The 25,769-nt window shown below is 50.4% G+C and overlaps 1 protein-coding gene across 1 annotated transcript; it reads left to right on the plus strand.

Annotated features, from left to right (window-relative positions):
• Nucleotides 1–734: 734 nt before the first annotated feature.
• On the plus strand, nt 735–23,987 carry MPP2 (MAGUK p55 scaffold protein 2). Its single transcript, XM_010594503.3, has 12 exons — nt 735–816; nt 2,292–2,410; nt 15,984–16,136; nt 16,301–16,450; nt 16,797–17,024; nt 17,830–17,961; nt 18,055–18,160; nt 18,251–18,319; nt 18,528–18,689; nt 20,898–21,100; nt 21,467–21,595; nt 22,386–23,987. Exons 1-12 carry the CDS (start codon nt 735–737, stop codon nt 22,560–22,562), a joined length of 1,710 nt encoding a protein of 569 aa, XP_010592805.2. The 3' UTR covers nt 22,563–23,987.
• The last annotated feature ends 1,782 nt before the right edge of the window (nt 23,988–25,769 follow it).

A 25,769-nucleotide genomic window follows, 5' to 3' on the forward strand; every position in this document is an offset into this window, starting at 1 on the left:
CACAAAGGTGCCATCACCCCCTGGCTGGCTGGCTGGCCAGTAAAGGGAGGGATTAGGGGGTTGGAGGCATGTGCCCAATACCACGGTGGGGCCACAGCCTCCTGGTGGAGGACTAAGAGTCCTTCTCTGGGGCTTCCTTTGGTACTCCATGAGCAGCTGAGGGGTCATTGTAAAGGATACAGGGTCTGGAGAGGGGACAGAGACCAGAGGGTAGAGGGCAAGGGGAGGAGGGGGCGTGGGGGTATATTAGAGGAGAAACTTTCAGGAAAGAGAAGAGAGGCCAAATCCCTTCCCCAGCTTGGCGTTCCTGCATCTGGGCTGTGAAGGGAGTATCTCTGGGCACCGCACCAGTCCTGAAGGGTATCAGGCTTACCCTCCCCTTTTCGTAACCCCTTCTCCCCACCCCCACTAGTACCAAAACGAGGGGATCTGGCCGCCTGTAGGATGAGTACTCTTTCCACCCCCCTCTCACCCTCTCCTCTCCCCCGCCCCACCTTCTCCTCTGCCCCCTCACAGTCTCCACCGGTCCCTCCCCAGCTGTCAGCTCTAGTAGGGGCTTGGGCCAATCGGCGAGGTGGGCAGGGCGGCTAAGCCTTGTTATTGGCTGATTGGGCAGAGGGTTCTCCCCTGAGTCCCTCCTTCTCCAGTGCTACACCCTCTGGCTGGGAAGGCGGCACACAGCGGCGTGGTGGCGGCTACTCCACTAGCCTCTGGCTGGGATGTTGGGGGGAGCCATGGCGGGCAGCCCGGGCAGCGGGGCCTCCTTGGAGGGAATATCCCTGGGCTCCTCTGAGGAAGCGGAACTCCAGAGGGAAGGTAGGGAAATGACAGGGCGGGGAGGCTGGGGGGATGCCGGGTGTGGGACATCTGGAGAGGGGGCACTAGGAGCGACCCCTGTAGACTAAAAGTCCTGGGTGGGGCAAGATCCTCCAGGAAAGCTGGCCTGGGCAGAAGGAAGCGACTCCCCCGGCTCAGTTCTCCCCCCATGACCCGCAGGCTAGGGGTCTGTGTGTGAGGATGACTGGAGAGGGTGCATCTCAGGAGACCACGGCAGAGCGGACCAGTTCCCATCCTGGCCCCACTAAATGCCTCCCAGGTCCCTGACCAATGCCAAGCCCAGGCCTGGATAGTGGTGATGGGGTGGGTGGGTTTGGTCATTGTTTCTGGAGAAGGTGGGGAGGAGGAGAGGCCAGCTAGCGGGAGTCCAGGGGTTCCTGCACCATCTCTGCCAGCTCCTGTTTCAGTGCCCTCTCCTCCCCACCACCATTCCTTCCTGGAGGAGGGGAGCAGTGACAGAGCTTTGAGAGGTGCCAGGGACTATATCCACCCCCCTCTTCCATGACTTGGGTGCTGTTAATGCAGATGTGGGTGTGGGTGGCAGGGTGGCAGAGTAATGATAGCCCTGCCCATCTTGGCCTCCAGCTGGGCACACTCTGCTTCTCCCTTCCTTCCCCCGGAACCTATCCCAGCCTGGAGCCCTCCTCTCTGCCAGTGCGTGAAGGCAGCCCCCCTAGCTTACTCTTCCCTTTCTGTCAGCCCCTTGGTGGCCTGTGCTGTGGCCCAGTTTCAGGTACACTTATATCCCTGGTTATGTCCTGTCCTAGGTTGAGGGTTTGCTGATGCCTGGGCTCACTTGGTGTGACTTCTCCCCTGGGGTGCCCACAGTCACCCCAGATCCCAGGTGCCTGTTTCCCCAGCTCCTGCCAAAGTTCTGGGCCTCAGCTTTGGCTTCCTATTATCCATGTTAATTTCTCAATGCTTATTTATCTGTCAGTGCTGAAGGGCCTGTAGACTCACTCCATCTAGTCCAATTCACCCATTATACAGGAGGGAAAGACTGAGGCTAGTGAGGGCAGTGACTTATGCAAAGATACACTGAGTTAGTGGTGTGGCTGGCGCCGGAGGCTGAGCAGCTCTGGCCTCCCACATGACTCCTGCTTGACTCTGGGCCTGTGCTCAGGGACCTGCTGCAAGCACTGTCTTTCCCATCCCTGAGCCCCACCAGGTGCAGGCAGCTGGGTCCCAGGTTGAGTGAGGAGCTTGCAATTCTTTGGCTCAAGGCAGAACCTGGAACCTGATACCTGCTTTGCCTTTTCCCCTCCTCCACCTCAGAGTCCACTTCCTGCTGCCTGGAGCCTCCCATTTGCCCAGGCTGGCATTACCTAGGGCATGCAGGGAGGGAAGTGCTGCTGGGACAAGGGGCAGGGGCAGGGCATGTGGCATGTTTAGGCCTCCTGCCTGTTGTACCCAGCTGGTATCTGTGTGTCTCATTGCCTACCCCTTCCCCTCAGCCATGCAGCAAGTCCTGGACAACCTGGGATCCCTTCCCAATGCCACAGGTGCTGCGGAGCTGGACCTGATCTTTCTTCGAGGCATTATGGAAAGTCCCATAGTAAGATCTCTGGCCAAGGTACAGTGCTCCAGGGAGGCAGGCACAGGGGTACTGGGCCTGGGGAGGTACAGTTGTGGGTGGGGTGGTGAGCGGTAGCCACAGGGACCCTAGGAATGGGGCAGGTGGCACGGGAGACCATGTGTGTGGGGGGTGTGTGTGGTGTGTACACGAATGAACATCCACGCCCGAGTAATGAATTGGAGGAACTGCAGGGAAAGGGGGCTGGCCCCACACCTGGGCTGGTGAGTTGTGTGGACATGCCCACGTGGCTGGTGTTTGGTGTCCCCAGTTTGTGGAGGGTGTGATTGATGGGGGGTGAGCATACCTGTGTGTTGGAATCTCCAGATTCCATTTCTCTGCCTTTGGGCCTTTTGTGCAGACTTATTATTATTATTTGGTATTTGTCTCTTTTTCTGTACTTTAAAAAAATTATTTTTTTTTTGTTGAGAATATACACGGCAAAACATACACCAGTTCAACAGTTTCTGCGTGTACAATTAAGTGACGTTGATTACATTCTTTGAGTTGTGCAACCATTCTCACTCTTCTGAGTTTTTCCTCCCCCATTAACATAAACTCACTGCTCCTTAAAGTTTCTTATTTAATCTTTGGAGATGCTGTTGTCAATTTGATCCCATATAGATAGTTCTTAAAAGAGCATAATGCTCAAGGCAGATATATTTACTAGTTAATCTAAACTATTCTTTGGTTTTAAGAAGACTTCAGGGGATGTTTTTGGTTTAAGGTTTAAAGATTAACTCTAGGCAATAATTTCAGGCTTTCATCCAGGCTCCAGGACTTCAGAGAGTCTGGAGTTCATGAGAATTTGGAATCCTGGTCTGCATTTCCCTCCTTTTGTCATCATCCTTCTATAGAATCTTTGATCAAAATGTTCAGTAGTGGTAGCTGGGCACCATTCAATTTTTCTGGTCTTATGGCAAAAAGGAGGTATTTTTTTATGGAGGCAATTAGCCACACATTCCACTCCCTTCTCCTATCCCTGACTCTCCTTCGTTTGTTGCTCAAGGTGAAAAAAAAAAAAAAAAGGTGAATATAGACCAATTGTTATGCCTCAGATGGCCATTTGCAAGCTTTTAAAGCTTTTAAGACCCTAGGAATTACACAACAAACTAGGAGATAGAACAGAAGCACTAAATGTGTTTTTAGGCCAATTAACTGGAATGTCCCATGAAACCTTGAACCTAAACCAAGGATCTGAATTCCATGAGGTATCTGGTTGTACATATGCAGCCTCAACAGCTACTCTCTCTCTCTTTTTGTTATTGTTGTAAATATGCCTATCACACAACTTTTGCCAATTCAACTTTTTACAGGTGTACAACTTAGTGTTTTTAAATAATTTGATGTGCAACCCTTAATCAATATTTTTTTCCATCACTGCAAACTGAAACTCAGTAGTCTGTAAGCAGTAACCCCCCTTTTCCTGGCCCTCCCTCCCCTCTTCTCTCCTTCTTTACCTTTTTTTTTTTAATTGTGCTTTAAGTGAAAGTTTACAGTTCACGTCACTTTCTCATAAAAAACTTATACACATGTAGTTCTGTGACCCTAGTTGCTCTCCTTATAACGTGACAGCGCATTCCTCCTTTCCTCCCTGTATTTCCCATGTCCATTCAACCAGCTCCTGTACTCTTCTGCCTTCTCATCTCACCTCCGGACAGGAGCTGCCCACTTAGTCTCACGTGTCTACTTGAGCTAAGAAGCACGCTCCTCACCAGTATCATTTATGTCTTATAGTCCAGTCTACTCTTTGAAGAGTTGGCTTTGGAAATGGTTTTAGTTCTGGGCTAACAGAGTCTGTGGGCCATGACCTCTGGGGTGCCTCCAATATCAGTCAGACCATTAAGTCTGGTCTTTTTACTAGAATTTGAGTTCTGCACCCCACTTTTCTCCTGCTCCATCAAGGACTCTCAGTTGTGTTCCCTGTCAGGGCGGTCACTGGTAGTTGCCAGGCACCATCTAGTTCTTCCGGTCTCAGGCTGATGGAGTCTCTGGTTTATGTAGCCCTCTCTGTCTCTTGGGGTCATATTTTCCTTGTATCTTTAGTGTTCTTCATTCTCCTTTGCTCCAGGTGGGTTGGGACCAATTGATGCATTTTAGATGGCCACTTGCTAGCGTGTAAGACCCCAGATGCCACTCACCAAAGTGGGATGCAGAACATTTTCTTAATAAACTTTGTTATGCCAGTTGCCCTAGATATCCCCTTAAACCAGGGTCCCCAGACCCCTGCCCCTGCTACTTTGTCCCTCTAAGTGTTTGGTTGTATTCTTAGTTTTTGGTTTAGTCCAGTTGTGCTGACTTCCCCTGTATTGTGCGTTGTCCTTCACCTAAAATAATTCTTGTCCACTATCTAGTTAGTGAATACTGCTCTCTCTCTCTCCCCACAGACTTCTTTTTATTTAAATTTGATTGTGGTAAAAGGCATAAAATTTGCCGTTTTAGCCATTTTGAAGTATACATTGCCAGTGGCATTCCTCACATTCACAATGCTGTGTAACCATCACCACAGTCTGTTTCCCAATTTTTTCATCATCCCATACTCTGTGCCTATTAGGCAAGAATTCCCACTTCCCTGCCCCCAGCCCTGGTAACTTTGCTGTTTGTTGTAAATTTTTTTTTTTTTTTTTGTGCTTTAGATAAAGGATTACAGGCCCCTGGTAACTTCTAATCTACTTTCTGTCTCTATGAATTTGCCTATTCTAGATATTTCATATATTTCGATATTTGTCCTTTTGTGTCTGGCTTCTTTTTTCTTAGCATGATATTTCAAGTTTCACCCATGTTGTAGCTTGTATCAGAACTACATTTTTTCTTTACGGCTGAATACTATTCCATGGTATGGATATACCACATTTTGTTTATCCATTCCCCCATTGGTGGATATTTGGGCTCTTTCTGCCTTTTGGCAATTGTGAATAATGCTTCAGTGAGCATTGGTATACAAGTATGCTTGAATCCCTCTTTTCAATTCTTTTTGCTCTATACCTAGGAGTGGAATTGCTGGGTGATATGGTAATTCTATGTTTTTGAGGAATCACCAAACTGTTTTCCATAGCTGTTGCACCATTTTACATTCTACCAGCAATGCACGAGGTTCTAATTTCTCCACATTCTTGCCAGCACTTGTTATTTTCAGTTTTGATAATAGCCATCCTAGTGGGTGTAAAATGGTATCTCATTATAGTTTTGATTTTCATTTTCCTAATTTTTTTTAATGACTAATGTACTTGAGCAACTTTTCATGTGCTCACTGGCTATCTGTATATCTTCTTTATAGTCCTTTGCCCATTTTTTAGTTGGGTCGTTTGTCTTGTTGTTGTTTGCCAAGACCTCTTTTTAAGGTACCTGCCATGCATCAGGTGGGAGAGAGACTCACTAAAACAAACTTACAGAACAAAATGGCAGTGATAGAGGCAGATGCGCTGGGGCAGGTGCCTAACCCAGCCTGGGGTGGGCAGAGAAGGCTTCCTGGAGCAAGGGCCACGTGAGCTGAGTCTTGAGGAATGAAAAGGAGTGGAGGGCATTCTGGGCCACAGAAGAGCTTGAGTAGAAACAGAGAGGTGAGAAAGATCCAGAAGTACAACAGGGACTGTAAGTGTTCAGTGTGAGGCTGGAGTGTCAGGTGCAAGACAGGAGTGTGAGTTGTGTGGATGTCACAGGTTGTAGGAGGCCCTGGGCAGCCATTTGGGTGTAGTTCTGTGTGTTTCACAGAGCCTTCCATGGGCTTTAAGTGGGGGCCTGATGATGGCCAGATGGGTGTTTTAGGAGCCTTCTAGCAGCCATATGGAGGATGGTGGGAGGGTTCTGGGTTGGAGGGTTGTGCCTGGAGTTGGAGGGACAGTTGGGGGGCTGTCTGGCAGTTCCAGTTAGGGATGCTGAGAGCCTGATCTGGAGCTATGGAAACAGGGCTAGAGGGAGGGAGGCAGAAAGAAATGTTCAGGAGGTAAATTGGCAGAACGTGGTGTTTGGGTACAGAAGGGGAGAGGTAGCAAGGCACTTTGGATTTTGCCTGGGGAAAGTGTGACATGGTGCCACCTTCAACTAAGAGTGCCAGCAGGGGAGGGGGTCGAGGAAGGACAGGAGGTGAGCTTGGTGTGGGTGGCTGTGTGGGAGGCGAGGCTGGGAGTTGAGAGAAACCAGGCCTACTTAAACAATGTTTCTCAGTAAAGGTGGGGTTGAGCATGGGGATTCAGAAATGAAGGTGTGACTAGTCACTGATGGGGAAGGGAGAGAGAGCCAATCAAAGCCAAGGAGCAGGGATGTCCATGTCAGGCGCCTGATTTTCTGGGGTGGGAGGTGACTCAGTCCAGAGACATCAAAAAAGAAGGGGAGGCTTTTGTCCAGAGTTTGTGCTGGGGGGTGCTATGGCAAGGCACAGTGTGAAGGGGGCTTGGGAGAATGGCAGGTCTGGGGGACGACACGGCAATCCAGAGTAGCTGCAGTGGACAGGGAGGTCATTGGTGTGGAGGTCCAAGAATGGAGGGCTTGGGTGTGGGATGGCTGTCTACACAGGTGTTGGAATCTAGGGTTATGGTAGCTGTTGGGGTGGAGAGAAGACTGAAGCAGTTTCCCTGGTCTTCAGTGAATGGCAGTGCAGTGGGGGGGTGGTGACCAGAAAGTTGGCAAATGACAGTGATGGTAAGGGAGATGGTGGTACTGCAGGTGGTGAGAGTTTCCAGGTTGTCTGGGGGAGGGGTGAGATTGGGAGGCCCTGTCACAGGGAGGCCAAGGCCCTGGCCTGGGGCTTGGAGGAAGGCCAGGACCCACTAGAGGGAAAGAGCTGATGCAGGGATGTGGTGTCCATGGGAAGCAAGCAGGTCACAATACCATCTTTGGAATGGTTGAGGACCTGGTGAGGTTGTTAACAACAAAAGATGAAAGGTCTGAGAGGGTTAATGGTGAGAGGTTTAAGGAAGACAAGTCTGAGGAGATTGGGGAAAGGCAAATTGCTTTTCATCAGTGATCGAAGGCTGTACTCATTCATGAAAAATAAAAACAAGGAGCTATGCACATTCTAAACAAAGAGAATGTGAGCTCCGCAAGGGCAGAGATGCCTGCTCACTGCTGTATCCCCAGAGCCCAGAACAGTGCCTGGCACATGGTAGGTGCTCCCTGAAAATTTGTGGACTGAATGAATACAAAAGAGTAAAATAACAGACCTTGGAGTCCCTGTCTCCAAGATGTTCACGCTGGCTGCATTTGCCTTAGCTCTTCTTCTTTCTTTTTAAGAAATAAAAAGTACAGATACAGCTAATGCCCTCCACCTTCCTCACTTTCGCTGCTCTTTCCGCATTCCCTCGTCTTCACTTCCACCTCCACACTGGTCACCACTGGCTTGACGTGGGTGATGTCACCTCCCTGGATGCTTGTGTGTCTTGACTGCAGATGCGCTTAGCTGTAAACAATATACTTTTGTTACATGTGTTTTTAAATGTTATATAAATGGAGTTAAACTGTCACTTGCTTATGTTTTTGAGATTTATAGTTGACATAAGTAGATACAGATGAAGATAGAAAGATACTCATTTTGAGTGTTTGCAATACTTCAATATACAAATAGAGTCTGATTTATTTATTGGCTCCCCTCTGAGAGACAGGTATGTTCTTGCTGATTTTTCTCTATTAAGAACAGCGCTGCAGTGGCCATCCTCATAGGCACCTGCGTCTGCACAGGTGTGAGAGTTTCTCTAGGGTGGACACTTGGCAGCGGAATTGCTGAGTGTGTGCATTTCCAGCCTTATTAAACTAAAACCTAACCAGTGGCTGTGGAGTCAATTCCGACTCATAGTTGACGCTATTGGACACAGTAGAACTGCCCGCATAGGGTTTCCAAGTCTGTAATCTTTACAGAAGCAGAGTGCCACATCTTTCTCCAGCTGAGCAGCTGATGGGTTCAAACCGTTGACCTTTTGATTAGCAGCCCAACACCTAACTACTGTTCCACCAGGGTTCCTTTCAGCCTTACTAGTGTTGCCAAATTGTTCTCTGGAGGTACTATATCAGTTACTCCCACCAGTGATGGATGAGTCCCCACACTTGATGTTAGCAGATGGATTGTTAGTAGACTTTATTTTTTTAGAGCAGATTTTAGGCTTGCAGAAAGTACAGAATTTTCATATATCCCCTTCCCCCTGCACATCATTTCTCCTGTTAATGTCTTGCATTCCTGCGGTACATTTGTTACAACTGATGAACCAATATTAACATGCATGATTATTAACTAAAGTTCATAGTTTACAGTACTGCTCTCTTTTTGAGCTGTGCAGTCCTATGGGTTTTGACAAGTGCTTAACGTCAGTATCACACAGGATAGTTTCACTGCCCTAAAAATGCCCTGGGCTCCAACTGTTCATCCCTCCCCCGCCCCGACTACCTGGCAACCACTGACCTTTTTTCACTGTCTCTCATATTGTTGGAGTCGTATAGTATATAGCTTTCCTGGTCTGGCTTCTTTGCCTTAGCAGTGTGCATTTAAGCCTCTTCCATGTCTTTTCATGGCTTGATAGCTTATTTCTTTTTATTGCTAAATACAAGTGCATCGTATGGGTGTACTACACACAGTTTGTTTATCTGTTCACCTATTGAAGGACATCTTGGTTGCTTCCAATTTTTGGCAGTTATGAATAAAGCTACAATAAACATTCGTGTGCAGGTTTTATGTGGACATATGTTTTCATCCTATTTGGGTAAATACCTGGGAACGTGATTGCTGGATTGAATGGTAACCCTGTGTTTAGCTTTGTCAGAATGTCTTTTAAAGTGGCTATACCATTTTGCATTCCCATCAGCAATGAATGAGAGTTTCTGGGAGAGCCAGCCACCCATTCTCTATCTCTATGTTCTGGGGTGTGTGCACACAGCAGCACTATCACCCATAAAAGTGTGGGAAGAGCTCCATCGAGACTGTGGGAGAAAGCTCATGACCATTTGGGCAAAACGCGGGGTCTCGGCTACCCAACACAAGGCATAGAAAGAGGAGCTCATATGTGAGGGCACGTCTCTTTGGCCCCACGGATTCCTGGCACTGTGAGGGATGGGTGCAGCTGGAGGAGGACCAGAGCGAGGCCTTTTAAATCAAGGGTCAGGGAAGGTACTGCTCAGGAACTCCCATAAGGAAGTTGACCTCTGATCCCATGTTCCCACAGGGACACACATATCAAGTCATACAACACATGGGCAAATGACATTCTTCCTCATGCTGACACCTTTAGCGCCCAAATAAAGGTGCTAGGACTGGGGGAAGAGTATAGTAGAAAGCAGGGGAGTCATCACACCTGCAGGTGAGTATGTGTGTGTGTGTGCACCCAAGGGTGTGTGGTCTGTGGGTCAAGAAATCTGTGATTTGTAACAAAGGTCGTTCTGAAACTCTCAGTCTGAGCTCCCTGCATTGTAACCCTGAGACTGAATAAGGTCAAAACAGTCGGGTGAGATTGAATCTGAACATCTGTAAACTTCCAAAGCTGATTTCAGAGTTGGATTTGTTAGACCACGCCATCTCTGGGTTGCTTTAACTACTGCTTCTACAGTGAGATAGCCAAAGAAAGAAGGAGGTCCATACGGGATGGCAAATCTCAGGGTAGTAGGTCCTCTAGCTAATCCCCTTCAAAGCATAACCTCTATCAATAGCATTTCTCTCTGGTGACCATGTCCAGCCTACTTGACAGCTCTCCAGTAATAGGATTGCCAGCTGAATGGCTCTATCACTCACTCACTTGCTGATTAATCCATCCATCCATCCATCCATCCATCCATCCATCCATCCATCCATCCATCCATCCATCCATCCATCCATCCATCCATCCATCCATCCATCCATCGATCCATCGATCCATCCATCCATCCATCCATCCATCCATCCATCCATCCATCCATCCATCCATCCATCCACCCATCCACCCATCCACCCACCCATCCACCCATCCACCTACCCACCCTCCATCATCTGTCTATTCAACAAATACCTATTGGATGCTCACTGTGTACCAAGTCCAGTGCTGGGTCCATAACAATGAACTGCCAGATAGTTTGTCCTTCTCCTGATGGAGCCCAGGTCTATCTTCCTGTATCTTCCTCTCACCGACCCTGCAATGTCCCAGTCCTAGGACTGCACCAATGTTCTGTACCAGCTGTAAGTAAACTCCCTCCTCTAGAAATGTTCTTGGGGATAAGCCGGTCAGAATTTCCTCCCAAGAAATTCCTAGTTTGGTTTCCAGATGCATAGAGCATAATAGAAGATGGTGTGGCCTCTTCTTCAATTCTGAGACCTGCAATAATAGGCTAATGGGCCAAGATAATCCAGTGACTTCTTCCCTTCATCTGATTGTAAAACAATCAGGAAGTGAATATCCATAAAGGCATGTCTGAACTCAGTAAAGATGGAACCTACTTCTTACCGATTTTTTTTTATAATTTTTATTGTGCTTTAAGTGAAAGTTTACAAATCAAGTCAGTCTCTCACACAAAAACCCATATACACCTTGCCACACACTCCCAATTACTCTCCCCCTAATATTTTTTTTTAATGAGACAGCCCGCTGTCTCCCTCCACTCTCTCTTTTCATGTCCATTTCTCCAGGTTCTAACCCCCTCCACCCTCTCGTCTCGCCTTCAGGCAGGAGATGCCAACATAGTCTCAAGTGTCCACCTGATCCAAGAAGCTCACTCCTTACCAGCATCCCTCTCCAACCCATTGTCCAGTCCAATCCATGACCATCAGGGTCCTTCTACTCTTAGTCAGACTATTAAGTCTGGTCTTATGAGAATTTGGGATCTGCATCCCACTGCTCTCCTGCTCCCTCAGGGGTTCTCTGTTGTGTTCCCTGTCAGGGCAGTCATCGGTTGTAGCCGGGCACCATCTAGTTCTTCTGGTCTCAGGATGATGTAGTCTCTGGTTCATGTGGCCCTTTCTGTCTCTTGGGCTCATAATTGCCTTGTGTCTTTGGTGTTCTTCATTATCCTTTGATCCAGGTGGGTTGAGACCAATTGCTGCATCTTAGATGGCTGCTTGCTGGCATTTAAGACTCCAGACACCACTCTTCAAAGTGGGATGCAGAATGTTTTCTTAATAGATTTTATTATGCCAATTGACTTACATGTCCCCTGAAACCATGGTCCCCAGACCCCTGGCCCTGCTACGCTGGCCTTCGAAGCATTCAGTTTATTCAGGAAACTTCTTTGCTTTTGATTTAGTCTAATTGTGCTCACCTCCCCTGTATTGAGTGCTGTCTTTCCCTTTACCTAAAGTAGTTCTTATCTACCCTCTCCCACCCTCCCTCCCTCCCCCCCCCATAAACACAAAAGAATGTTTTCTTCTCAGTTTAAACTATTACTCAAGTTCTTATAATAGTGGTCTTATACAATATTTGTCCTTTTGCAACTGACTAATTTCACTCAGCATAATGCCTTCCAGGTTCCTCCATGTTATGAAATGTTTCAGATTCCTCACTGCTCTTTATCGATGCGTAGTATTCCATTGTGTGAATATACCATAATTTATTTATCCATTCATCCATTGATGGGCACCTTGGTTGGTTCCATCTTTTTGCTATTGTAAACAGTGCTGCAATAAACATGGGTGTGCATATATATCTGTTTGTGTAAAGGCTCTTGTTTCTCTAGGATATATTCCAAGGAGTGGGATTCCTGGATCGTATGGTAGTTCTATTTCTAGCTTTTTAAGGAAGCACCAAAATGATTTCCAGAGTGGTTATACCATTTTACATTCCCACCAGCAGTGTGTAAGTGTTCTAATCTCTCCACAGCCTCTCCAACATTTATTCTTTTGTGTTTTTTCGATTAATGCCAGCCTTGTTGGAGTGATATGGAATCTCATCGTAGTTTTGATTTGCATTTCTCTAATGGCTAATGATCGTGAGCATTTCCTCATCTATCTGTTAGCTACCTGAATGTCTTCTTTAGTGAAGAGTCTATTCATATCTTTTGTACTTCTTACCGATTTTAATGATTATGTATACATGGTTAAATTTCTGTAGTAGGCAGACAAAGTACTTCGATCAAAGAGCCAGCTGTAAAAACATGGTTCTTCTGGCATAGTGACCCAGAAGCCCACAGGAATGGAGTCAAGTTGGAACTGCATATGGTAGCTCTCAGCCTCTTCCTCTTACCTTTGTGGAGCTGGGCTGGAGTCTCCTTTCTGAGGGTGTGGCAGACAGTCTTGGCTGGGTAGACCTGGGACCTAGGAGGGGCAGGGCCTGGCTCTGGAGGGAAGTCAAGGCTGGTAGACAGATCATAAGTCCAGGGGGTTGGCTGTAGACAGCAGGTGGCAGCAGCCCTGGTAGGTGAGTGGCATCTGGGAGGGGTGACAGGGATCCAGCAGCAGGTGTTCCAACAGCATGCAGGGCCAAGGTGAGTAATTCAAGGCAGGTGATATTCAGAAATGCAGGCAAGTACTAGTGGGAACATCTGCCAGCTGGGAGGCATGTGAGGGCAGTGTGTGAACTAATCCAATGAAATGAAGAAGAAAGAACACAGGGCTGGGAGTCAGAAGATTCACTGGCTGGTTTTATGACTTTTGTATGCCCATTAACCTCTCTGAGCTTCACTTATTTTTTCTGAGAAATGGGGCTAATGATACCTATTTCTCAGAGCTATGGTAGCCACCACTCCCCGCCAAAAGAAATCAAGATTCATTGGAGTAATTGCTAAAGTACAAGATGTACCCATTTCAGAATGGAGGAAGGTGCTCAAAGGCTGATGGAACATATCAAAATGACACAGGTGTGAACGGGGCTCCCACTGGACACATTTGGGATAAACTGAGACAATGAAGATAGTGATGATAATGAATTAGAACACATTGAGTTAAAAAAAAAATCTTAGTGATACAGAGAGACAGGAAAAGGGAGGCAGGGTGGGAGAAAGGGAAAGCTCTTTCTTAAGGCAGGATGCCATCTAATAAATGTAGACTGAATGATGGAGTTAAATAATCATGATTTTGCAACTCTTAATGTGATCACTGATTCAGGCAAGGATCATAAATGAACGCTAAATCCACTGGTGAAAGGTGATTCAGAACAGGACATTCACACTGTCTCAAAGTATCACCCACAGATCTGTGCCTCCTGTGATACAGTAGGAAAGACACAGGTCACCTATATAGAAATTTCTGCCAAAATGGTTAAACTGAGTCTAATCATGAGGAAAAAATCAGGTAAATCCAAGTTATGGGGTAACACTCTTTAAAAACATCCGGAATGACCAAAAGTTTCCGGGGTCTCTTCTAGATTAAATGAGACCAAAAAAATGTGACAACCAAATACAACGCATGATCCTTGATTGGCTCCTGTATCAGAAAAGTTAAAAAACTGTAAAGAACATTTTTTTTTCTTTTTTTTAATTGTACTTTACATGAAGGTTTGCAGAACAAACTGGTTTCTCATTAAACAGTGCACATATTGTTTTATGACATTGGTTAACAACCCCACGGCATGTCAACACTCTCTCTTCTCAACCTTGGGTTCCCTGTTACCAGCTTCCCTGCCCCCTCCTGCCTTCTAGTCCTTGCCCCAAGCCTGGGTGCCCCTTTAGTCTCATTTTGTTTTATGGGTCCATCCACTCTTTGGCTGAAGGGTAAACCTCAGGAGTGACTTCATTACTAAGCTGAAAGGGTGTCCAGGGGCCCTACTCTCAGGGTTTCTCTAGACTCTGTCAGGCCAGCAAGTCTGGTCTTTCTTTTTGAGTTAGAATTTTGTTCTACATTTTTTTCCAGCTCTGTCTGGTACCCTCTATTGTGATCCCTGTCAGAGCAGCCAGTGGTGGTAGCCAGGCACCATCTAGTTGTACTGGACTCAGTCTGCTGGAGACTGTGGTATATGTGGCCCATTAGCTCTTTGGACTAATCTTTCCCTTGTATCTTTGTTTTTTTTTCATTCTTGCTTGCTCTCAAAGGGGTGAGACCAGTGGAGTATCCTAGGTGGCCACTCACAGGCTTTTAAGACCCCAGATGCTACTCACCAAAGTAGAGTGTAGAACATTTTCTTTATAAACTATGTTATGCCAATTGAGCTAGATGTTCTCCAAGACCACGGTCCCCAGAGCCCTTAGCCCAGCAATTCGGTCCCTCGGGAAGTTTGAATGTGTCTATGGAGCTTCTATGACCTTGCCTGTAAGGGACATTTTTGGGACAACAGGGAACATTTGAACATGTACTGTCTATTAGATAATCTTACATCAGTGTGTCAATGTTAAATTTCTTGGAAGTAATAATGATATTGTGGTTTATGGAGCAGAATGTCTTTGTTCTGAGGATGTACATGCTGAAGAACTTAGGGATGAAGTGATTTGTGTCTGCAACTATCTTTCAAATGATTCAAAGGGGAAAAAAGTCTTCCTAGGTCCCTGGGTGGTACAAGCGGTTTGCAATTGGCTGTTAACCTAAAGGATGGTCCTTTGAGCTCACCCAGTGGCACTGTGGAAGAAAGACCTGGTGATCTGCTTCTGTAAAGATTACAGCCAAGGAAATCCTGTAGAGCAGTTCTACTCTGTAACATACGGGGTCGACAGGAGTTGGAATTGGCTCAACGGCAATTTTTTTTTTTTTTTGACTTTTATATATCCCCGAATCCCTGGATGGTGCAAACAGTTAACGTGCTCACCTGCTAACTGAAAGGTTGGAGGTTCAGATCCACTCACGGGTGCCTCGGAAGAAAGGCCTGGTGATCTACTTCTGAAAAATCAGCCACTGAAAACCTTATGTGTCTGCTCTGACACACGTAGGGTCAACTGGTTTTGGGTTATATATCCCTGAATGGAACTCCTTTCTTCCCTACCCTCCTACCCTAACTCTCACCGCTAGGCTAGCCACTGGCAAAGGTCTTCTTTTCCTTTTCCAGAAGCACCTTTTCATGGGAGCCCAGAGTCAGTAGAGTAGCAAGTAGGTGTGAGGCCCTGTCCTGGCATCGTGTGCTGGTTTATTGTCCCGCCCCTCACTGGACAGGCAGCAGAAAGCACTGGACTGGGGGCTTCAAGACCCAAGTTCAAGGCCCTGTGACCTTGGGCAAGTTACTCCATAGCTTCTTCACCCTGGGCTACAGGGTGTCCAAGTTCCCACTTAATGATGACATCATTTGGAAGAAGCCGCCCTTGAATTCAGATGCTCACAGGGTCCTGGGAGCCTAGGATAGTTTGAACAGTGTGGCAAGAGGGTGGAAACGAAGTCTGTCCTTCGGATTCTTCGTTCCCTACACTGGGTCCTGTGCCATCCTCACAATGCAGGACCTGGCATCATTTCACTCTGTTGTACATAGGATCGCTATGATTTGGAACCTAACATCAACAATACGCTGGGTTCTAGTCATCATTCTTGGGGAAGGAAGAAGAAACAAGGTGTGCATGCACACCTCGTGGTCTGTGTGCGGATGAATGAGGGTCTGAAATGTGATATCACCCAGCAGTGCTGTGGGTGGGCTCTAAAGTCCAGACTTGGGGCTAGGGGCTGAGAAGGAGCCAGCAGAGGGGTGAGATGCCTGAGAGCTGTGGGGTGGGTGGTGCTGTTTGGTGTCCTGGAGCCTCTGGGGGAAGCACAAAGCCTTCCATGTCGTGCTCCCACCCCCAGGCTCATGAACGGCTGGAGGAGACCAAGCTGGAGGCGGTGCGTGACAACAACCTGGAGCTGGTGCAGGAGATTCTGCGAGACCTGGCGCAGCTGGCCGAGCAGAGCAGCACTGCTGCCGAGCTGGCCTGCATCCTCCAGGAGCCCCACTTCCAGGTTTCTGGGAGGGCCCTCAGGGCCGTGGTGGGGTGCAGTGGCCATTGATACGGGATGCTGGGGAAGGGGCCAGTGACAAGTTGGAGCTGGGATAAGAGATGGGATAGGAAGGGATCATAAGGCGCTGTCCCATTGTCCCCCACCCTCCCCCAATACCTCACCAGTCCCTCCTGGAGACGCATGATTCTGTGGCCTCAAAGACCTATGAGACACCGCCCCCCAGCCCTGGCCTGGACCCCACGTTCAGCAACCAGCCTGTGCCCCCTGATGCTGTTCGCATGGTGGGCATCCGCAAGACAGCTGGAGAGCATCTGGTGAGGGTGCCGGTAACCGGGGCATGTGCAGTTGGGAGAGGGCTGAAGACAGAGATGGGGTCAGCTTTGCTCAGGAAGAGCCCAGTGCAGACCCAGGAGACCACACACTGTGCATACCAGCATGACCCTGTGCCAGGGCCCTCCTCATTCTGCCCATCTTTTCTCCTGCAAGTGATGAATCTGGGCAGAAGGATGGAAAAGGAAGACAGGGGGTTGTGGTGGAGTGGTGGCATTAGAGGACCCTTTTGAAGATCTGACTTGGAGCAGCTGGAGGAGAAGGAGGACTCAGACTCCTAAAAACACTGCAGACCCACCTCATCATACCGTCTCCTCCCCTGCCCCCCAGGGTGTGACATTCCGTGTGGAGGGAGGAGAGCTGGTGATTGCGCGCATCCTACATGGGGGCATGGTGGCCCAGCAAGGCCTGTTGCACGTGGGTGACATCATCAAGGAGGTGAACGGACAGCCGGTGGGCAGCGACCCCCGCGCGCTGCAGGAGCTCCTGCGCAGCACCAGTGGCAGCGTCATCCTCAAGGTCCTGCCCAGCTACCAGGAGCCCCATTTGCCCCGCCAGGTGGGCCCTGCGCCTAGCCTGCCACCAAGCACAAGGCTCAAGGGATGGCTGAGCCACACCCAGCTTCCAGGGTCACAGGCTTCGTGGCGGGTGTCCCCCCTCTCCAACCCACGCGCACAAGGCAAGATAGCGAGACCTGCAGGCCAGGGGAGGCAGAACACAGGCCTCTGTGTGTGGTGCAAGTGCGCGCGCTCACATATACCCTCGTGCCGCTCGGGACGCATGCATGTGCAAAGGCCTTGCACGCATCCATGGCCAGGGGAACCTGAGTGTACAAGTGAGTGCCTGCATCCTGGGGAGCGGTCTTCCTGTGGTGGTGTAGGCACTGAGGTGAGGTCGTCCTGTGTCCACTGTACAGCTGCCTCCTGATTGGTGGATCATGGAGGTCTGGCTGCTCTGCTCACCTCTCTTATTGGCTGTCTGTAGCCATCTGCCGGGACCTCTCTCCTAAGCAGGGTTGGGGCTGGACGTACGGATCCAGCATTGATACCAGTGTCTGGTCACTGACCCAGTGATCCTGCCTCCTCAGTGGGTAGGGCCAGGGACTTAGGCCTGCACAGATTTCCCATCCGTCCATCTGAGTCCCATTTGTTCTAGACCCAAAGGGAGGCTGGTACTAGGGAGGGGTGTCAGGGCAAGCCAGGGGGCATCACCCCTCTAGAGTGTCAATACCAAGCCCTTAAGAGGGCTTCTCTGTGAGAGGAGGGATTAGAGAGTAGAGGGTATGATCCCACGCCCTGGCCATCGTCTTCTCCAGCCTTCCTCCGCACCTTCCCTTGACCTTTTGCCAATCCCTGGCACCCAGGTATTTGTGAAATGCCACTTTGACTATGATCCGGCCAGAGACAGCCTCATCCCCTGCAAGGAGGCAGGCCTGTGCTTCAGCGCTGGAGACCTACTCCAGATCGTCAACCAGGATGATGCCAACTGGTGGCAGGTGAGCCCTTGGCACCCCTGTGGTCTCTCCAGGTGTGGTATGGAGGAGGAGAGGGAAGCGGGAGGTCTTGGCTCTGTCCCCTGTTGGTTTCAGGCATGCCATGTTGAGGGAGGAAGTGCTGGGCTCATCCCCAGCCAGCTGCTGGAGGAGAAGCGAAAAGCCTTTGTCAAGCGGGACCTGGAGCTGACACCGACCTCAGGTATGAGGTCCCCACCCCCCACCAGGTGCCCCCAATCTGGGATCTGGTGTGGCCCTGCCTGAGCTCACCTGCCCATCTCCCTGTGAACAGGGACCCTATGTGGCAGCCTTTCAGGAAAGAAGAAGAAGCGCATGATGTATCTGACCACCAAGAATGCAGGTGGGTGTCAGCCTCTCCCCCTGTCCTCCTCTAACGTTGCGTGGCACCCCCCTCCACAACAACAGAATATGCTCTCCTAGCTCAGGTGCTGCCAACCCTGTTCCTAGGCCCTGCCCAGTCCCTTCCTGATCCCCTGCTCCCAGCCTTCTTTCCCTGACCTAGTCCTGCGGCCCACCACTGACAAGCAGTGCCATCTCCTTGTGTCCAGAGTTTGATCGCCATGAGCTGCTCATTTACGAGGAGGTAGCCCGCATGCCCCCGTTCCGCCGGAAAACCCTGGTGCTGATCGGGGCCCAGGGTGTGGGCCGGCGCAGCCTGAAGAACAAGCTCATCATGTGGGATCCAGACCGCTACGGCACCACTGTGCCCTGTGAGTGGGAGCTGGGCCCTCTGGGTGGGCCAGGGAGTAGGGGCTGCTGTCCATTAATGGGCATCTGTGTAGGCATCAGGTCAGGTGGTGCCTTTAGGTATGAGGTATGGGGCTCAGGCCTTGGCCTAGGGCCTCACAGGGTTCTGAAGGGCAGGGCCAGAGGGGACATGGCAGGAGTCTGGAGTGTGAGCGAGAGGGGACACTGGGAGGGCATACTTAACAGCCAGACTGTCTAGGTTCAAATTCCATCTCCACCATGTATTAGCTGGGTGACATTGGACAAGTTATTTAATCTTTTCGTGCCTTAGTTTAAGGGCCCTGGTGGCACAGTGGTTAAGTGCTCGACTGCTAACCAAAAGGTCAGCACTTTGGACCCACCAGCTTCTCCTCGGGTGAAAGATACGGCAATCTGCCTTCATAAAGATTACAGCTTTGGAAACCCTATGGGGGCAGTTCTGCTCTGTCCTTATAGGGCCACTAAGAGTCAGAATCAACTCGACAACATGTACAGGTGCCTTCATTTTCTCATCTGCAAAATACTGCCAACTTCCAAAGGGGTGTAAAGATTAAATAAATTAATATATGTAAAATCTTAGAAGAGTGATGAACACACGGGAAGTGCCCACTTGTACCTACGTTTAGTATTACTATCTGAAAGGCAAGAAAGAGTAGGGCAGATGGAAGAGGATAGCATTTGCCAGGGAGAGAAATGATGGAAGCTTTATGAGAGGCAGGGGCTGAGGTGGACAGAGCCAGGAGGACAAAAGGAAGAGAGCTTGATACCTGGCTTGGAAGTGCCTCAGAGACGGCTGGTGCCCACTGTGGGTGGATGGGAGAACTGCAGAATGGGAAGGGATGGGGAGGAGTCCTGCAAACAGGTGGCCAGGGGGGCTGGGCCCGCCTGGGTTTTCCTTCTCTCTCCTGATAACACTTGCTAAAAGCTAGTGTGTGCTCAGCTGGGGGGTCAGGTAAAATGGGATTATGAGCTGTGTTTGCGGCCTTACGGAAGACAGGGCTTCTCGATGACAGAATCATCTGGGTGGTAGAAGCTCTCAGTTCCTGGAAGCATGAGGCCTGAATTCTGGCCCCCGGGTGGGCTTAGCCTTGCTGTGTGGCTTGCTGTGCCGGCTGCACACAGCAGTCTCTAGCCCTCTGCTCCCATCTGTGAACACTGGGTTGGACCAGGTGACCTCTGCGAATCTTCCCAACATGAACTCCCGTGGCTGTGTGTGCCAGTGGTAAGGGCGAAGGCAGCAGTCTCTCTCTCTCTCAATTTTTTAAAAAAAATTTCTCTCTCTCTTTTTTTTTTTATTGTACTTTAGATGAAGGTTTACAGAGCAAGTGAGTTTTTCATTAACAGTTAGTACACATATTGTTTTATGACATTGGTTAACAACCCCACAACATGTCAACACTCTCCCTTCTCGACCTTCAGTTCCCTTTTACCAGCTTTCCTGTTCCCTCCTGTCTTCTAGTCCTTGCCCCTGGGCTGGTGTGCCCCTTTAGTCTCGTTTTGTTTTATGGGCCTGTCTAATCTTTGGCTGAAGGGTGAGCCTGGGGAGCGACTTTATTACTGAGCTAAAAGGTGTCTGGGGGCCATACTCTTGGGGTTTCTCCAGTCTCTGTCAGACCAGTAAGTCTGGTCTTTTTTTGTGAGTTAGAATTTTGTTCTACATTTGCCTCCAGCTCTCTCTAGGACCTGCTATTGTGATCCCTGTCAGAGCACTTGGTGGTGGTAGCCGGATACCACCTAGTTGTACTGGGCTCAGTCTGGCAGAGGCCATGGTAGATGTGGTCTGTTAGTCATTTGGACTAATCTTTCCCTTGTACCTTTAGTTTTCTTCGTTCTCTCTTGCTCCCAAAGGAGTGAGACCAGCGTTGTATCTTAGGTGGCCACTCATCGGCTTTTAAGACCCCAGATGCTACTTACCAAAGTAGAATGTAGAACATTTTCTTTATAAACTATGTCATGCCAATTGAGCTAGATATTCCCCCCATCATGGTCCCCACAGCCCTCAGCCCAGCAATTCGGTGCCTCAGGGAGGAAGGCAGCGGTTTTGGGAAGGTGGAGGCCAGGCATGCCCCCAGGGCTGAGTGACACATGTAGACACGTGTGCACGCGTATATGTGTCTGAGGAGAATATACGTGCACGTGTGTCTGAGGTGGCGTGGCCTGCCTGCACCCATTTGGGCCCCTCCTCCTTTTAGACACTTCCCGGCGGCCCAAGGACTCGGAGCGGGAAGGCCAGGGTTATAGCTTTGTGTCCCGTGCCGAGATGGAGGCTGACATTCGTGCGGGTCGGTACCTGGAGCATGGCGAGTATGAGGGCAACCTGTATGGCACCCGTATCGACTCCATCCGGGGCGTGGTTGCAGCTGGCAAGGTGTGCGTGCTGGATGTCAACCCCCAGGTACTGCCCAGCCTGCCCAATATCCTTTCCTGGCTCTCTGCCACCCCCATCCCTCTCCCATCTACTTCCAGGCACTTGTCCTCCAACTATCCCCCTTCAATTTCTGGTAGGGGCCCAGCCCCCCGGAATCTCTCTCTCAGCCCCCCAGCTCCCTGGCTCCTCCTCTAGTCTCCTCCAGGGACCCCAGCCCCAGCCACCTACAAGCTGCTCCTCTTCCATCCATTCCCAGGACTCAAGTCCCAGACCCCCAGGTATTCCTCCCTCATCCATTCCCAGGTACCCCCCAGTCACCCCAGATAGCTGTCTTCTAGTTCCCAGGGTGTACACAGAGATATACTCACCGACCCTCCACCTCTCCTTCTGCAGGCAGTGAAGGTGCTGAGAACAGCGGAGTTTGTCCCTTACGTGGTGTTCATCGAGGCCCCCGACTTTGAGACCCTGCGGGCCATGAACCGGGCTGCGCTGGAGAGTGGGGTGTCTACCAAGCAGCTCACGGTGAGGGTGCTCTTAGGTGCGGCGGGACGGGTTGCTGGCAGCCTGGAGTAGTAAGGGCTTCGTGACCTTGTGTTACATGACATGGCCTCCGAGGCCCAGGGAGCTATGCCTTTGCTGCAGCCCTCCCCAAGGGGTACAGGGCTTGCAGAGCTCTGAGCACAGGGTCCCTCTGCTGACTGTGCCTGGTACTGCAGCTCTCAGGCACCAGGCTCAGGGGCTCCCCTCTGTCTGTCCCTAGGGCTGGGGGAACTTTGGGTCCTCGCCTGAGCCCTCAACTAAACCCAAAGACTGGGGCCTCTGGGAGGCAGCTGGGCGAGCCCTAGAATCCCTGCTTCAGCTTATTTAATTCAACTGCCTAGCCAGCTGCATCTGGGTCTGGGGTGGGGGTTGCTCCTGGCACTTGTGGGTGGCTCTGGTAGGTCAGGGGCCTAGTCAGTCTGTGGAGGGAGCACCGGCTTTGGAGTTGGCAGACCTTGTTTAGCCACTGGCTGACTGTGTAACCTCTTCGTACCTCAGTTTTTTCCACTGTGAACGGGAAATCATTGTTCCCACCCTGCACTGCTCAGGCTATAGTGATGACTACGTGGGTTGTAAACACTCAGGGCAGTGCTTGGCACTTAGCAAAGGTTCTTTCCTTCCTTTCGTCCACCCTTCTCTCTATGGTTGCAGAAAAGGTGCCTTGCGTGTCCAGGGAGGGGCTCTTGCCTGTCCTACCCAGGGTCTTTGGGGAGGGGGCTGGTGATGGGGATGAGTTGGAGCACTGACCAGAGGTCCTCTTGTGCCGGAGCAGGAGGCGGACCTGAGGCGGACAGTGGAGGAGAGCAGCCGTATTCAGAGGGGCTACGGGCACTACTTTGACCTCTGCCTGGTCAACAGCAACCTGGAGAGGACCTTCCGTGAGCTCCAGGCAGCCATGGAGAAGCTGCGCACGGAGCCCCAGTGGGTGCCCGTCAGCTGGGTGTACTGAGCCCTGCTCACCTGACCTCACCTCTCTGGGTTGTGACCCAGAACCCTGAGTCCGCCCCCTTCCCCAACCCTGGCCACCAGCCACCATCCTTAGCCCCATCCCCGGGTCTCCCTAAGGCTGGCTTCAGTGTAGATGTGTGCACTGCCAGGGGGTGAATGTTCATGGGGTACCTCTGTGCCCAGGTGCTGCCCACTCCCTATACCCAGTGGCCACCAGATGTCCCTCTCAGGGTGTCAGAGTCACCTTGATAATGCTCAGTCCAGAGGAGAGAAGAGCTGTTGGACTGTGTGGTCAGTGGATCTGCTGCCCCCTGGTGGCTGCCCCTCTTCAATGGCCTTTTCTCCTCTGGACTGGCCATGCCCACCCCATTCTTGGGCCTCCCCATCTTTTACCCTGCATCCTAGGAGCTGGCCTGGGGCTGTTTCCATGTGGCCAAGGGTGTGCATGGCCCACTGGCAGCCAGGCAGGCCCGGATAGTGGTGCCACCCTGAAGCCACCCTGAAACCCGGAGGAGCCAAACGTGAGCCAGCTGCCCTGGCTGCTGCGGCACCACTCTTGGCTCCCTCAGAAGCGGGCAGAGGTCCCAGGGGTGGACACTGCTTTGTTCCTCCCTCGTCCACAGCTTTTCACTGCCGAAGTCTCTCTACAGACTCTGTCAGCTTTGCCCCTGCAGGGCAAGGCTGGTAGGGGCCAGCAGGCTCAGACCAGGTAGGGGTGGGTTGGAGGGCTGAGATGAGGAGTCTGCTGCTGACAGAAGAGCTCAAGCTCTCTATGGCCCATGGTAGGGACACATCTGGGCCCCCTGCCCATGACCGTTGTCCTTTAGGTCGTCTCTCTGGCCAGGTCCAGGTGCCCTGCTTGCATCAGGCACATCAAGGCTGCCTTGGCCCCCCAACCCTGCGGGGCTGAGGCATGGTGCAGAGGGACCTTGTGAGCTCTGGGTCCTGGAGCATAGGCTTGGAGAAGGTTTGTACGTTAGCAGGCTCCTCGCTGAACAGCCCCAGGGGGCACCGTTCACACTGTAGTCTGCACAGTCTGTGGCTCGGCACTCTGTAGCCCCTTGATTTGTGTTTCTGGCACTGATGTGTGTGCGTCAGGCCTGACTTTGGGGAAGGGAAGCAATGGGTTATTTTGCTTTGGAGCCACTCTTTGGGGCCCCTTGTCATGGATTCCCCATCAGCCCCTGTTTCTTATAAGACCCTTCTCCCCAGATTCTAGAGCCTTAGCCCCCGCCAGATGTCTTCATCAAACTCTCCTATTGTCCCCCACCCTAAATGCCACCCCAGTCCTTGGGGAGGGCAATTTTGTAAAATAGGAGAATCCCTTCTAAAATGCTGTCTGGACCTCTCCAGTCATCTCACTCCTCATGCTTCTCTGCCATCCTTCCCCAGGTGAGCCCGTTCTCACAGAGGACCCCCTCCCCTGACCCCCCACCCCAGCCCCTTGCCTCCCTGCCCTTCTGGTGTCTAATCTGTCTTCGCTGCAGTGTCAGCCCAAGCTGGCTCCTGAACCACTGTGTGCCCATTTCCTAGGGAAGGGGAGGGAGAATAAACAGAATATTTATTACAAATGTTAGAAAAATATTTATTATATTAGAAACACATTTGCATAGGATATGCAAATGAGATGTAAAGGCCCAGCCTGTGCCCATCTCATTTGCATAGCTCTGCATACACTATGCAGTCATCTTTATACTCTTCTTTTCCCTTTAGTCAGTGTCCTTGTTATCCTTGATTCTGCCTAAGGGGACTGGGAGTCAGAGGCAAATGGGGTGTTTTCCTGCTTTGGTTTCCTCTGCCAGTTCCTGCTTCACCTGGGGCACTTGGGAGTAGAGGCAGGGAAGGGTCTGTTGTCACAGCTACCTTAGTGAACCTCCAAGCCCCCTACCCAAAAGACCATCACCTCTGGCACCTGGGTCTTTCTGTAGAGCTCCCTGGTGATGCCCAAGGAGCAGGGCTGGCACCTCTTCTCCTGCCTCTTCTCTGCCCCTCCTCTGCACAGCTTCCTGCCTCCTCTGTCTGAGCCCCACTTCATGCCCATTCTAGACATCAGAAGGGAGACAAGGCTGTCAGAGTTCTCAGCTCACAATGGACAGGGCTGGATTGGAACTGGGGTGTGTGCCCACCGGATTTGTTCTGTGACTCTGTATCCTCCTCCCCTCACTGTAGATGTTTGTATTTGAAGGACCTCTGGATAAAGAGGACCCTGCCCTCATTGCCCAGACTCAGTTCTAGCCCCATTGCCCTTCCCTCTCCCCTCCCTCAGCTATCTACTCCTCAACTTTCTCTATAACTGGTTTCTTTCTTTCTTTTTTTTTTTTTTTTTATTAAACGTTAAAGCAACGGCTTCTGGACTGTCTTTGGTTGGGACTGGGTCGGGGAGGTGGGTGAATGCCTCAGGAGAGGGTGGTACAGGGAGTCCTGAGAGCCAGGAAGCACAGCACAGATGAGTCTGGAATGGAAGTTGGAGAGACATGTTGTGTGCTCTGTGATGTCTTCCTTTCCCCCAGAGGAAGCTCTTTCTGAGTGCTTGTACCCAGTCTGTGACCATTTATAAGGGCTGAGGGACCCCATGGCTAATCCACTTCTCCACCTGGAATTTGCTGTGTAGCCTCCCACAGGTCCCTCTCCCTCTATGGGCCTCAGGTTCATTCTCTAAAAAAGCATTAGGGACTCTTCCAGTGACAATACCAGGCCTGATACCAGAGGCTTAACAATAATGGTCACTTAGAGGTGGTTGAAATGTCACTATGACAGGGGAGTCTCACATGCCTGTGGAGACTCCTGCATTGCTCTGAGCTTAGTCTACTGGATGTCTATCTCCCTCTCTAGACTGTGTATACCTTGAGGGAAGGACTTTGTCTCGTACTCTTTTGCAAAAAGCTTCTGACATCAACTTCCAGAGTTAGGCCAAACTTCACAGTTAAGGGCACAGTCTTCCCCAAGACTGCCCTTACTTCAGATACCAACTGCAAGTTTGGGGGTCTCCAGGGCCACCCTCACTTCTGACCAGCTGTCTCCACATTTGAGGGTTCCTATTACCTTATATTCAGGCATTCTCATTATACATAATTATATGGACTATACTTGAAAGTCCCTGCCCCTTCCTTCCACCCCTCCCCCATGCCCCTCCCTCTGTTCAGAAGTAAACCCTGTTAGCAGGTTATGTGTCTCCTTCCTGGCCTTTTCCAGTACACACTCATGGCTC

Source organism: Loxodonta africana, chromosome 18, assembly GCF_030014295.1.
Source record: "Loxodonta africana isolate mLoxAfr1 chromosome 18, mLoxAfr1.hap2, whole genome shotgun sequence".
Lineage (NCBI taxonomy): Eukaryota > Metazoa > Chordata > Mammalia > Proboscidea > Elephantidae > Loxodonta > Loxodonta africana.

Excerpts from the sequence above, each read along its gene's own strand:
- MPP2 (XM_010594503.3), top strand. The coding sequence starts at position 735 with ATGGCGGGCAGCCCGGGCAGCGGGGCCTCCTTGGAGGGAATATCCCTG. Across the intron at positions 2,411-15,983 it reads TAGTAAGATCTCTGGCCAAG|GCTCATGAACGGCTGGAGGA; the intron begins GTACAGTGCTCC and ends TCCCACCCCCAG. Across the intron at positions 21,101-21,466 it reads TGCTGGATGTCAACCCCCAG|GCAGTGAAGGTGCTGAGAAC; the intron begins GTACTGCCCAGC and ends CTCCTTCTGCAG.